General features: G+C 43.2%; 1 protein-coding gene across 1 annotated transcript in view; it reads right to left on the bottom strand.

The window, feature by feature from the left end:
- The window catches only part of ASB2 (ankyrin repeat and SOCS box containing 2), a 274,707-nt gene that overhangs the window by 151,622 nt on the left and 108,752 nt on the right, over window positions 1–14,333 (bottom strand). Inside the window, exons 2-3 of the mRNA XM_085626478.1 lie at window positions 8,290–8,663; window positions 1,512–1,607 (exon numbers count right to left, since the gene is read on the bottom strand). Of these exons, the coding sequence (XP_085482604.1) occupies window positions 1,512–1,607; window positions 8,290–8,654 (461 nt within the window). The 5' untranslated portion in view covers window positions 8,655–8,663. The remainder of the gene's footprint in view (window positions 1–1,511; window positions 1,608–8,289; window positions 8,664–14,333) is intronic.

Raw genomic sequence — 14,333 nt, 5'->3', positions numbered from 1 at the left:
AAAATGCAAAACAAAGATGACTTGAAGGAAAGAAGAAACGAAGCCAGGGAGGCAGGAAAGAGGGGAGAATGTGAGGGAGGATCTGATGATGATGGATGGATGGATGGATGGATGGATGGATGGATGGATGGATGGATGGATGGATGATGCGAGAGAGGGAAGGGGGAAGGAAAAGGGAAGTAAGGAAGGAAGTGAGGGGGAATAGAAGGATGGAGGGAAGATGCGAATGAGGGAGAAAGGAAGAGATTAGGTTAGTCAGGTAGGAAGGAGCAATGTGATAGAGAGATAAGGGAGGAAAGGAGGAAGATAGTAAGAGAAGGAAGGAAGGACAGACGGGCGATGTGAGAGGAAGGAAGGGAGGAAGGGAGGGAAGGATGGAGAGAAGGAGCGAATGAGAGAAAGAGGAAACAAGGACAGGAGAGAAGAGAAAGCAGAGGGGGCAGATAAGGGAAGAATAAAAGAAAGAAAGAACTCAGTGAAAGGTGGTGAGGCAAGGTATGGGTCACTGGAGTAAGTGAAGGAGAAATAAGGGGGTGTAGTACTAAGGGGAGGAACGAGGGCCTGGCATAGGATCAAGGAGTGAAGAGAGGGATTAAGAAGGGGAAGAAGGTGGAAAGGAGGGAATTAATGAAGATAGGGAGGCAGAGAGGAAGATAGGCAGACAGAACAATGGAAGTAAATAGGAAGGAAGGGTTTGATGGAAGGAAGAATCGAGGAAGGGTGAAGGGGATGGTGAAACTAATGAAGAGTGGGAAAAGGAGGAAGGGTCAGAAACGAGGGAAGGTAAGGAAGGAGGGAGCGAGAGGAAGGAAGGAAGGATGGAAGGAAGGAAGGAAGGAAGGAAGGAAGGAAGAAAGGAAGGAAGGAAGGAAGGAAGGAAGGAAGGAAGGAAGGAAGCAAGGAAGGAAGGAAGGAAGGAAGGAAAGAAGGAAAGAAGGAAGGATTGATTAAGGAGGACAATAAGGAAATGTTGAATGAGGGACTAAAAAGAGAGAAAAAGGAAGGAAGAGTGGGATGAAGGAAGGGTATATGGCAGAAGGATGTAAGAGAAAAGGAAAGTAGGAGAATAGGGTGGGTTTGTGGGAAGAAGGTAGGGTGGAAGAGATAGTGAAAGAGACTAAAGGGATGAGAGAAAGGAAAAAAAGGAGGAAGGGAGAGGCAAGGCAGAGTTAAGGAAGAAAAAAGGACTCTGAGAGGAGAAAAGGAAATAGTCAACGAGAAAGTAAGGGAGCATGAGAGGAAGAGAGGGGGGGAGGTGATGGAAGTAATGAAGAGATGGGAAGGGGATAAGGAAAGAGAAAAGAGTGAAGAAGGGTAAGAAGAGAAGAACGAGCTACTAGAAGGAAGGAATGCTTGATGGAAGGAGGGGCATTAAGCGGTACAGCGTGGATACAGTGGAAAAGAATGAAAGAGAAGAGAGGACCAGAGGATGGAAGCAAATCAGGAAGGGAGGGGAGGCAGAAGGGGCGACACTCATGGTGCGCTGCGCGCAGTAAAAGCTTGGTACTTACACGGGCTTGGGAGGTGGGAATGGGCTTCCATCATATCTGTTCCCTCGGGATGACGTTGGATTGGCGGTGGGAGCTGGACGTGTCCCGGGTGCAGGCCTAGAGGCGCGGAGACAGGAGTGAAACAAAGAGAAATACTCCGCGTAAGAGAAGCAGGTCATGGTACGAGCGGCACCTGGAGCCGGCCCCGGAGATGCTGCGCCCAGAGACGCTGCGGCCCCAGAGACGCTGCTTCCCCAGAGATGCTGCAGCCTCAGAGACGCTGCTTCCCCAGAGATGCTGCAGCCTCAGAGACGCTGCGGCCCCAGAGATGCTGCTTCCCCAGAGATGCTGCAGCCTCAGAGACGCTGCGGCCCCAGAGATGCTGCTTCCCCAGAGATGCTGCAGCCTCAGAGACGCTGCGGCCCCAGAGATGCTGCTTCCCCAGAGATGCTGCGCCCAGAGACGCTGCGGCCCCAGAGACGCTGCTTCCCCAGAGATGCTGCGGCCCCAGAGATGCTGCGCCCCAGCCGCACTGGAGCAGCAGAGCCGCGGCCTACACACACACAGCCCTCCCACCCGGACTGGAAGCAGATGGCGGCCCGGCTCTCCGCACTCAGCTGCCCGCAGCTCTTGATTATTTTTGGCCCTTAGAGGAAATGTCAGGGGATTTGAATGACCATATAAGACAACAATGCGCTAAAAAAAAAGGAACAGACACAGGAAGATAGATGCACATGGCCCGGGGACACAAGCTGCTGCATCCCAGCCCCTGCCAATGCAATCAAGGATATGACATCTGAGCTGATGTAGCGATGTTGTAACGGCACCTTCATCACGACATGAATATTGAGTAATGTGGGACTCAGTGGTCCGGAGGGGGGGGGGGGGGGGGGGGTCGCAAGACTAGGGCATTATCTACGTGTGCCTGCTCGTGCCCGGAAATAAACGGTATATGCAAAACCGGGGGCGGGTTGCTGTAATCTATGTGCGCGAGACTGGCTGCTGTTCTAATGAATGGGAATAAATGAGCTGTTTGTGTAAAACTGAGGACCAGGAGATGGCGTGCGTGCAAGACTGAGGACAATGCATGGAGGTGTGCATTTGAATACCGAGACTGATTTGCATGCGTGAAAAGGCTTCTAGTTACTGATGAACATCTTCTATGGCCCTATTTACCACCTCTTGTCAACAGGTGGCATATATATTTGGGGGAAGGCAATGAAAATAATGGTGGGGGGATGGCCGGGGAGGCGGGAAGTGCATCTGGAGAGAGGTACAGTATTAAGGTAAACAACAGCATTCACTCTTTACAGAAAAGGCACCTTTTAAGCCACATGGTGTTTGTGTTTGCTGGCTCTCAAGTCCAGGTATAGGTCCTGTCTTCAGATAGTTATTTAGGAATGAGGAGCGATCTAATATATCTTCTGCAAGGCAGTGAGCAAACATAGGAATTAGCTAAATAAAGTCATCATCCTCCTCTACGCACTTTAAATTCGAGGAGAGGTTGCACCGCCGCTTGAAACCAGCTCCATAACCTCGACCAGCTCCTCAATTTTCAATGCTCTGATTGGAAAAAGTTGTTGTGCTTAAACCTGTGTTGCCAACATGCCAGGAGTCGCACACCATATCATAGCACAGATTAAGGAGCAGAACTCTTCACAGGACATGCATCTATAATAACAGACGGCCTGACTGAAAAACATTTTCTCTGGGGCAAATTAAAGGGCTCATGTGTCAAAGAGTTTTGCCCATTCTACGTCTAGATTGGAGAACATTGAAACCTAAGGGCCTAGGAGTTCCCAGCAGAATCTCTGACCCATACCAGGCACCTTCTCCCATCTTCGTTAAGACCTGCATTGTAGCAGATCTTGGGTTCACCTTCAAAGCTCAAGGGCAACATTTATCAGTAAATCTTCCCGACTGCCCACCCTTCCAGCTTTCACGCCACCAATTCCAACCTAGCACTATTCTGTCATTTCATCTCAGCCTGACTTCTTTTCTCAACGCCTACATGTAACCAGGATTAGCGCTACCATTAGGCAAGGAAAGGCAACAGTCTCAGAGTGCCACCATCACGTTGGGTCAAATTATAAGAACATTTTCAAAAATGGCCTTTTTTATAACGAAATACGGAGAGCTTCATCTCCAAGAGCACCTTTTTTGTATGTAATGTGTGTAGGTAAAAGAGCAGACTTAGGCCCGCCTTCTGAGAGGTGCAATCATCCGCCTAGAATCCGCTCTAGAGTTACCAATAGGCCATATAGATTCTCTCTAGATAACAGGCTCTAGATTACAGGCTTCAAGGAACAGCATGCAGGCATCAGTGTTTCCACACTGAATCTAGCATGTGTTTACACAGGGTTTCACCTGGAGATTTTGGCTGCTTTCTTATGTATCTGTAGAAATTTCTACTGTGACCCTAATTAACTCATTAGATAGACTAGTTGGAAACCGAGTCAGTCAATAGACATACTGACAAACTCTCCGTAATATGAGCAAAACTGCCTATTTTGGTCAATACCTCTCTTTGGGTGAGTTTGAAAAGCCTTCTCTGTCTGCATTTGTGTCTAAAGAGTGCATAGAGGCCTGTACAACCGACGAAGGGCACACAGGACATACACCAAACTCCTAATAGGGCTCGTTACACATTAAGCGGGTGTAAAATATGGCTACTCTGGAAAAACATAAACATTGTTTAAGGAGACACCCCCTCCAACAATGTTTAGACAACAATCAAGGTCAAAGGAGAATGTAAAATTTCACTGCATATCCCGGTGTGAATATTTCAGTATTGGGTGGTGTGAGCCATGCACCCACCCACAGGTACACACGATTTTAATACAGTGAAGGCCTTAGTGACACTGCACCCCTCCTCTTGCATACTGTGCAATACAACATTTTAGCTAAGCACTGTTGAAGTGCAAATTGCAATCAATATTAATAGGATAGCATACTGGTGCTCTTTAGGGTTCTAGATACAGATAAATACACACCTCTGCTTTGTTTAGCAGGCCAGTAATGGAAAACACATTCAAATATAGAGCATGTGTTGCAAGCTGAGCAGCGTTGCAGAAGTTGTGTTTACAGAAGTTGTCTAGTTGTGCAATCCTGAACGTGCGCTCACTGATCCGCCCCACTTCCTCTAGAAACAGGAAGTGATGAAGCAATGCTGTCTGAATGCTGTCTCCAATCCTGAATGAACTGTGGTAATCGAGGTGAAACAAGGGATGTCTAGGGGCACTGGGTCGCCAGCAGAGGTGCAATTCATATAAAGGCATTATGGGTCAGGAATGGTTACGCTGACTCTGCATGGGAACGCTTAGCTAAGGTTGAATAGATCTCTATGCGTGACTGGATAAGGGAATGCAAACAAATACCCAGTGCTAGAAGAGGAAGTCCAGAATACTTTGTCAGTGAATGATAAACGAAAAGCATGCAGAAGGAGCAGGCAAAGAACACGTTATCTTAAATTAAATGTGCAGATTGCCATGTTGTCAGGTGCTTGAAGTGCTCCTCCGAACAACGCATGGCTTCGAAACCTCTAATTATAAAACGAAAATAATTAGAACGCAGGCTGGCTGTATCTGTTTATTAATGTAATGCGGTACGCAGGCCTCTTAAAAAATAAAGAAATAAAAATTTCGGAGCTGTCTTTAAGGAACGGGCAATAGGTTGCTCATTAACTACATGGACTCGAAGCACCTTGTCAAATTGAGCACTTGTTTCAGGTAAATGATTAATATTGTTCTATAAATAGCATGGTACGAGTATATATGGAAAAAATCCAATCACAAAAAGATTTATACTATTTAACATCATGAAACAAACTAATTTTAGCAATCTGTGCATTAGGTTATTAACTACTTTAAAAAGTACATCATGGGGAACCTGTGCTATTGGATTGAATGGATGCAGATGGATTTAATGTGTTGGCAGGTGTGAGGACATGCGGGTTAGCTCGAAAATATAGGCTAGAGAATCAGTGCCTAATTTGTGCTGGTGTTTGCCGGTGTTCGGCACCTGCACTTAATTCTTTACACCGGCACTTTTCTTATGACTGTCCACCAGATAGTGGCACAGCGCAGCACATCAGTTTAGCAATTCAATATATACTAAAGAATAATATTGGCAGTGCATCCAGGCCATCGGTACTAGCGTTTATCAGCCCTCGCAGGGGCAGTGGGTAGTGCAAGCTGCAGTTGCATCCTACGCAATATCTTGGGCCCTGGCACCTATTTGTTTCGAAATTAAAGACTATTAACTTCCTTGTGCATCTGTGGAGGACAAGCTTTGCATTGCAAGCAGTATACCTTATGCTGAAAGTGTGGCATCTGTGGGCACTGGCACGCATTTATGGAATAGGAGTTATTTTTCTCCAACAGATTTTGGGCTAGAGAGAGAGAGAACGGAAAAAATGGAGAAAGGATGAAAGGATAGACAGGAAAACAGTAGCAAAGGGAGAAAATAGGGATGAAAAGGTACCTACAAGAGACAGAGAAACAGACAGGAAATGTAGGTTGGTGGAATAAAGAGGCATGGGGTGAAATAAGACTACACAGCTTTGGTACGGGGCAACACCGGGCTTCAGTTGCACCAGCGGATGGGCTCCTGAGAAAATCACCTGACCCATGCACTTACTTTGTTTACATATTGAACACTAGTGTATAAGGTCACTAACTACTGCATATGCCGGTGCTAATGGTAGCAACTACCAGCCCATATGTGGCCATCTAGAGCAGAGAAGAGATCTAGAATAAGATACACCAATGATGGAGTAAATGTACAAAGGAGCGCGCCCTTGGTAACAGTGGAGTTTCGGTGGCTTGGAGACCTCTTCCTCTTCTAGCACTTGGCTGGTCATTCACATTTTTGTATTATGAACACTAGATGTTCGTAAAGATGGCCGCTCTCACATTACAACATTCTCTTTTTGAATAAACCATGCTGCGATCTGCTAAGGGGCCTGGGACTAGGCACCAATTCACTTAACATTCCTGACTGGAGACCTGCTGAAGTGAAGTGGGCAGGGCCAGCATCCCCTCTCTTATCTCCTGCGCACGGGTAGGGCTGAGATTACAGTGGGCTTATTTCTAGAGCAGCAGCAACGCCTTTAAAATAAGTTGCGCGTGGCGACACTGTTTATACTGTAGCCTTCACTTCTATGTCGCTCAGTAATAACATTAGTTCGCCTGTTTCAGTCATTGTTTATGACATTAGCTAATGCTTATTTGACTTATGCTTATTTGCTCCATGTCAACAGCGGAATAAAAAAAATACATTTAATGGCAAGGGTTACACATATATGTGCCATTTTCTTCTCTAAATTAGACACGACGTCTTAGTTTGGTGACACTTGACAACAGCGATCTGCCCTAACAAGTGTTTCAGAAGGAGGGAGTCCTTTGTGCTTGCTTCACAACTCACCCTTTAATTTGTTTTTCCCCACACTTTTCCCTCCATACTGCCTGCCCGCGCACATAGTACTAACACCCTTTCTCCACTTGGTTACCCTTGACACATGCCACATCTTCCTCTTTGTGTCACCTAATATAAATTTCCCACAAAACGTGGTTCAAAATTCCCCCCACCCCACCTGCTCTCACCTATTGACTTTCTTTTTTTCTCACTTATCATTTTTCAATACACCCTACTGTCCTACTCCCTTTGCTTATGGCACCAACTACTACTATTTTTTTTTACTCAAAGACTCAGGTGCTGCCTTCCAACACGTCACATAATTTTACCTTCAATATTTCCTGCTCCAAACATTTTCAGTGTTTTACATCTCATATCCCAGACTTCCTCCCATCACAAGGGCTGTGTGTCAGAATATCAATGACAAAAATATTGTGTGAGATAAATATCGTACGCCCATACCTTTTACACAAAAGTTACTTCATTAAAAGTAGATTTTCTATTATTAACTCCAATTGGACTATATTTTTGTTGAAGAAATTCAGGACACTATGTGACTGTCAGATGATATTTAGGTCACAATATTCTGGCACCCTACTCTCACACCCTCTCCTCAACACCTCTTTTTGTCACATCATTTATATTCATCACATATCTTTCTGCTATTCCTCCTGCTCCATGCTTTATTCCCCTACATATCCTGCTGCATTATGTCACCTTCAGAAAATCCTTCATTACTTGTTTTACACTATAATCTTTAATCTGTGCTTCTTGTTCCTTTCTATATTGCCCTATGTTTCCACTACTGTTTCTCCTTTCTAATGCTTTCTTCTTATTCATATTTCCTTCTATGGACTTTACATTCACCTGCTACTACATAACTACTTCTTGTGGTCCACTATATCTTCCCATAGGTCATACACTAAACTGCCCCCTCCCACACATACCATTCCCATAATCCTCTAACATTTCCTGTGCCCATCTTACTAACTAATGAGAAACCTCCTTCAGAGTTCACCCCCTTCCAAACCTCTCCCAGTTCCAAAACATCACCATGCAACTAGTAGCCTTCATCTACTTCCCTACCTTCACATGTCTTCCTCTTCCTTGCCTCTTCTCTTCCCTTTCTTCTACCTCAGCACACCCCACCACTAAAACCGCATTTTCAGGTGCACGGTGTAACATGGCACTGTATTTGTTGGATTAAATGCTGAGTTTCCTGGTCACAAAGTATTTTTTTTGTTTTCATTGCAAGTCATATTGAGTTGGCCAAATATATAGGGGACTTTGAAAAGGCAATTGCCGTCTAATTCCAGACATGAAAAGATACTGCACCGTGCTCAGTGTATACTCAGGATAAACCCAAGGTTGTGGGAGTGCTTACCTGTTCCGATGGTGAAGCTGTCTTGATTGATTCTGAGTCCATGGTGCGGCAAAGGGTCTGTTCTGTAGTCTGACTGCAGATGGATCTGGTTGCACGCTTGGTGTTTTCTGCACGCCGGTGGTCTGAGCTGAGGCATGGCCAAATGCCTGGTCCTCGGCTTGAGTCTGAGCTCTGACTTGGGCTTGTGCATGGCCTTGAGTTTGAGATTGGGCTTGTGCTTGTATATGGGTTGAAGAACTGTCCATAAGACTCTGCTCTATGGCCATTTGGATTAGCTCGTCCTCAGTCAAGCCACTATACAGGCTGTATTCTTCAGAAGTGAACGTTCGTGATTCCAGTCCCTGGCTTGAAACCTGTGTGGCCATCTTGGAATCCTAGTGCAAAAAAAAAACAATGCAACAAAATAAGTTCTGGTTGACGTATTTCTCGGTCAGTCATACATTCCTAAGAATTTTTTCTTTTTGTGGCATATTTATATAGCGCAAACTCGACCCAAAGGTATTGGAGCGCTTTACATGAGCACCGGTTACGTTACACAAGGACACATTCCTATTTTTTTTTTGGTAGGCACGGGGAAATTAAGTGATTTGCCCAGAATCACAGGATGTGGACACGTCCCCGAGGCTCGAACCTTGGTTTCCCAGCTCCAAAGTCGGCAATCTAGCCGCCAGACAACATCCTCTCCAGATTTGGCAATCAACATTTAATTTATCCCTTTAGGCATGGGAGGTTTTTTGAAGTGCTTGCATTCCTTTTCTCTTCTGTACTACATCAATTTCACTACGCGATTTACATATTCATCCTAGCTATTAAGTCTAAGTGAAATCTATTTTCAATATGGAGCGCTTAAATTCTGAAGTGATTCATGTAGGAGAATCCAATAAATATCAACCCTTGTACCTCTAACTTTTAACAGTTTAGAAAGTATAGATAAGAAAAATAGGGAGTTACACCCAAGTTTTTTTAAATGGACATTTTGCACCTAACATCCCTTCAATTATCCCTACACCAATTTCCTTTTGCTTAGCCATGCGGCGATTAAAACAATAAGCGGTGGTCTCTATTACCATTTAAGTACAATTATCTTTTTAGCCAGAAAATGTCTTATATAATGTGAACCCACTCTGGGTATTAGAGGCATTCTTATGCCATACATGAAGTTCTGTTTAAATAAAATAGCATTCCCAACACAATTATAATTTGTCTGACTAGTGTTTTTTGTCAGGTTCCGAGGGTGTAGTCTGCCTGTAGTGAAAGGTGGGGGAGAAAGTTCTGATATTTAATACAAAATATGTCTGCTGCATCCTTTAACTCGTTAAGAAAACTTGTCTTGACTTAGATGGTAGGAGAGAGAACATAATTGAATGAATGAAAGAAAACATTCAGACAGGCTCATGACAGAGTATTATATCCAGAAAGGATACCCGAGTAATATTGGGGAAGAGTGGTCACAGTGCAAGAGTAGGTTGTGATTGGCTGGGCCTACATTCCTTTATATGGCTGTGTAAGGACCTAGCCACAGAAGATAACCGAGAGACTTGGCCAGAACTGGGAGTGAAACACCTGCCATTCAATGAGAAATGCATGCAAAGAATAAGACGTTTACTTAGCTCACGTGGTATAAGTATGACCATTTCTATACATTTCGGCGAGAGGGCAGTGCGGGTCAACTATGTCGGTTGGCCACGGGCTTGAGTCATTCTGCTGCTGGCCAGAATAGAGTGAAAAGAAGGTTGTGATGCGGCAGGGGTACAGTGCCCATGAAACGTGAGACTCATTTGTTGGGGTGGCATCACTACACATTATGTCTGGCACCCCATGACCAGGAGTGCTGAGTTGGACTAAATCCTTTCAAATGCATGGGCAATTATTTTCCACTCTGTGTGATGCCTACTCTGCATTAGTTGTTGCAATGGGAGCTGCTTTAGGAGACAAAATGCTTGGTATTATATGAATGTTCTCAATTCAATGGGTTCAAGAGAAGAAACTTCAGGAGACAGAAAAAAGTTTGACAATCGAGAAAGACTTAAATATGTTCCAGCTTCACAACGTAAACCAGCGAATCTCCAGAAGCAAGTGTATGAGATATACTGCTAAATGAGATGGACTGGACCATTTGAGGCTAATGGTGGTGGTGTGGGTCACCAAAAGGCACACAGAACGAGTGGCGCATCTCAGGAGAGGGATGGGGTAAGTCTTATAGCTGAAGTACTGGCACTGGCAAGTACCCTACCTAGATGGGTAACTATGGTAGAGCAGAAGAAAAGTTTTCTGGCAGAGGTCCTGGGTATTGTGGTCATGTGGTAAGGAGGTGATTGGCCGAGAGAACCTCTGTTCATCACTTACATTGCATGCTTGCTTTAGAACAACATACTTCCCTACATGGGGTGAACTGCGCAGAGCCCAGAGATTTTTCACCGCATCTCTAGAGCAGTACAAAGATGGGTCAAGCCCAGCTTGCACACAACTTTACTAACCAACCTCCACTCACTAGATTGACTCCAAAATATCAAACTTAAAGAACAATAAACTTTTAATATTGTTTGGTCAAATAAGGGCTCTGGAAGACACATACGCACTCCTTCCTTTTTTTGAAGGTCTTGTCCTTTTAACCTTATTACCTCCTCTAACAACTGACCTCTGACGATCGATGTCACATACCGCTTAACACTAATGTCTTACCAACTTGCCCCACTGTGTATATTTACTTTCTAAAACTACTGTGCATAAAATCCTGCTACCATGCATTACGATTTTTTATATTCTGAACAATTCCTTTAATTCTCTTTTTAAGTTCTGTTCTAAAAAAAACGGAGATCAAAAATGATAAATAAAAAAAAATATAAAATAACTTTAAACATCAATAATGCAATTGTGAGCAAGCATAAATAGCAGAAATAGAATAGAATAACCCATAAACAAATATTCAAATATTTCAGTTCATAACTCTAAATGAATAAATGTATGTAAACAATTTCTAAAAGTAGTAGTTGATCTAAATATCTATAAACTAACCAATACAGCTTACATACTGGTTCATAGTCTTGGACAGAATGTAAAAGTATTGTGATAAAATGCTCACGAAGAAACGTGCTTGTAAGCAGAACACGTTCTCAGTATGATATCATGTACTTGCAAAGCATGTAGAAAGTGACAGTCTAAAAATATGTCAATTTCAAACATGTAAGTCAAAATGGGCGCTTTTGTGCACCCTACAATAATACATACATTACTAAATAACCCAGATAATGTAACCTACATAAAGTTTAGTTTCAGTTTCTTGTTCTTGTTAGAGCACAATTGTGCTCTTTCATTTGCAGGGGTGCATTATAATCATGGGTAGTCCGCACCTTCATATAATCCTTTATTTCATTAACTTAGGTCAGTAGAACGTAAACTGTAATAACTTGAGAAGTGACGTGTTAGGGATATTTTCAATTTAAATGTGAAGACATTAACGTTGCAACTTTATGTGGTTAGACGAAAACAATAGAATGCAGAATTCGTACATGTCGCTGATAAGTACTCACACTATTGGTGCGTTTATGTAACATCTTAACTTAGATGTTGTCAATAATAATGTCTATTTTATATGTGTAACTTCATGAGGCTTTCTGCAATTTCTTATGGTGACCGATTTCTGTAGGCCTGAATTGTATTTGTCCCCTTGAAGATCTTGTGTTAGAATTACTCGTAAATTTCATGTGCAGGATGGATATGTTCTTTCTCACATTTCTGTTGCAGGTGGAGAAATTCATCCTTGTTAGCTAGAATAATGTCTTTGTTTTAGGAGTTAGGCTTAGGGAGGAGAGGATACATTGAACGACGATACTGATAATAAACAACTGTTGTGTTTTCTCATTGGAGTAAGTAATCCTAGGAATCAAAGTCATCTCGCCAAGGCCTGGGAGCATCGCTGCTTTGTGAAAAGTTACCTACAAGGATGTGGCTTGCCTGAATTGTGTGTTGTCGCAATGCATCTTGGGTTACCCTTGAGGAGTGAAGTATCTAAGTTAGGGACTGTGTCCCAGGAACCTCTGTTTTTGCCTTGAGAGAGAGAGCATCTTAGAAAGAGTTCTATAGCTTTATGCTACTTGAACCATCTACATGTGAAGAGACTTCTTAGGAAGACTTCACGGGCTGACACATCTATGGATCTTGCCTTGGGAAATGCTAACTAGGGATGTCACGTTAGTGGTAGAATAGTGACAGATTAATGCTTTATACTTACAAACCTCCAATGAAGGGGAATCTTGATGTTGGGGCCAAAATCTTCTGTGTCCTGATTCTTCAACTGATTATTCTGTGCATGCTGCATCACCTAAATTTCACCCATAGGTTCGGCTTTGTATTAGTTCCATGTATTTCTACTCCCTCATCTTGAGGTGTTTGTATGTCCAACTGTTCTTGGCTTTGTAATAAGCCAACTAAACTTAATTGGGAGTCTGTGATTCTTCGGAGTCATAGTTCATTGGAACTGTAAATATTGATTGGCTAATGATTTTCCTCCCCTCCACACTTTTGAACTGACAGAGAGACATCGGCCTGGGGTTCCAGAGCAGATCTAGAACGTGGAACCCGGCTCCTTCATTCTCCAAATGGTAAAAAACTGTTTTTTCTCCGGGCAGGTGCTTTCAGTCATGTAATGTAGTTCCTACAGCATACATTTTAATTTTAAACGAATCCAATAGCACATTAAAATCTTTTAGATACTTTCTGCAATGACTCGCATACAAACACAGCCTGTTTTGTTTTGACTGCGAAGACATATATAAAATATGCAGTTTTCTCAGCAAAACTCTAATTATGGTTCCTTGTGTGATGGCAACGTACGTGGAGGCAGGGGAGCTATCTGGAAATGACAATGTGGGCAGAAAAGGCGGAAGTAAATGCACACATGTGCAGTGTAATATTCCCTTTCTCTCCCTCCAAAGCCCAGCAGTCACAGCTGTTGGCTTGCATCCGAGTGAGGTCCTCTCTTCCTTGCTCCTAGATTGTAGGCCAGGATGTTTTGGTGCGCCAGTGACCCACATTATGGTAAAACCTGGCTCCATTATGTTCTTTTGCTTGTACCACACCTCGTGGAAACGGAGAGTCCTGTCTTTTTTTGCATGCTGGTCAGCCAAAGCTTTCCCATCACACCTTTCTGCAGCAGGTTACTTGGCTCCTGGTTGGTCACTGACCCTCCACTGTGTCCTAACACCTGCAGTAGGGGGAAAGTGCAGCCGTATTGTAGTATACAGTTACCTGTCACGTCCTGTAAGTTGTTGTTCTCCATGAGTGCTCGGAGTATTATCCCGTTTCCATCTGATATGCTGGACTGCATCTTCTCGCCTCCTACAATGGATGGAGGTTTGGGATATTTTTGTTTAATCTACTAGTGTTTAGCTGCATACAGCCTGAAATGTCTAGTTTGTCTCCATCATCTTGACTGCTAGCCCCATTTCATGTAGCCTCCTGCCCGGACTTGCATCCTCCATCACGCAATTGGTGAAAAGCGAGAGTTGTGACTTCAGTGTTTGGAATGAGATATGTCATTCTGAATTGACCCATCACATCCATTTTCCTTTCCTAGACAGGTATTCATCGCGCTTTTAATGTTTCTTTTCTTTAAGTTTGAGATTAAGAAACTAATATTTACTTACATTTTTTTGTTTGATTTTCAGATTATTAATCATTACAGAGATGGCGCGACAGCGAAATATAATATCAGATATCTGTGCTGAAGTACTTACAGCACGTGTTTCTCTTTTGATTGTTTCTTTCATGAGATCGAGCCTTCAATTACAAAGATTAATATAAATGTATTTTGCTTTTCGTTATCTTTCTTTCTTTAAAGTGTCCATCATGCCAAACAGATTTCGCTCTTATGACACCCTCCTGCAGTTTAGTAAAACACTTTGTACAAAAGAGCTATGTAGGCACAAATAAAGTGATATTAAAGCTATAAAAGTGATCAGCTTGCCAAAGGAACGAGCCTCATTTGTAGCTCAAAATCCGTGGTGTTGTTAGACATTTATATTTCTAGGGAACTCTAAAGGAGG

Source organism: Triturus cristatus, chromosome 9, assembly GCF_964204655.1.
Source record: "Triturus cristatus chromosome 9, aTriCri1.1, whole genome shotgun sequence".
In the NCBI taxonomy this organism is placed as follows: domain Eukaryota; kingdom Metazoa; phylum Chordata; class Amphibia; order Caudata; family Salamandridae; genus Triturus; species Triturus cristatus.
The sequence above is the reverse complement of the archived record's forward strand: the minus strand, read 5'-3'. Positions and strand labels throughout refer to the sequence as shown.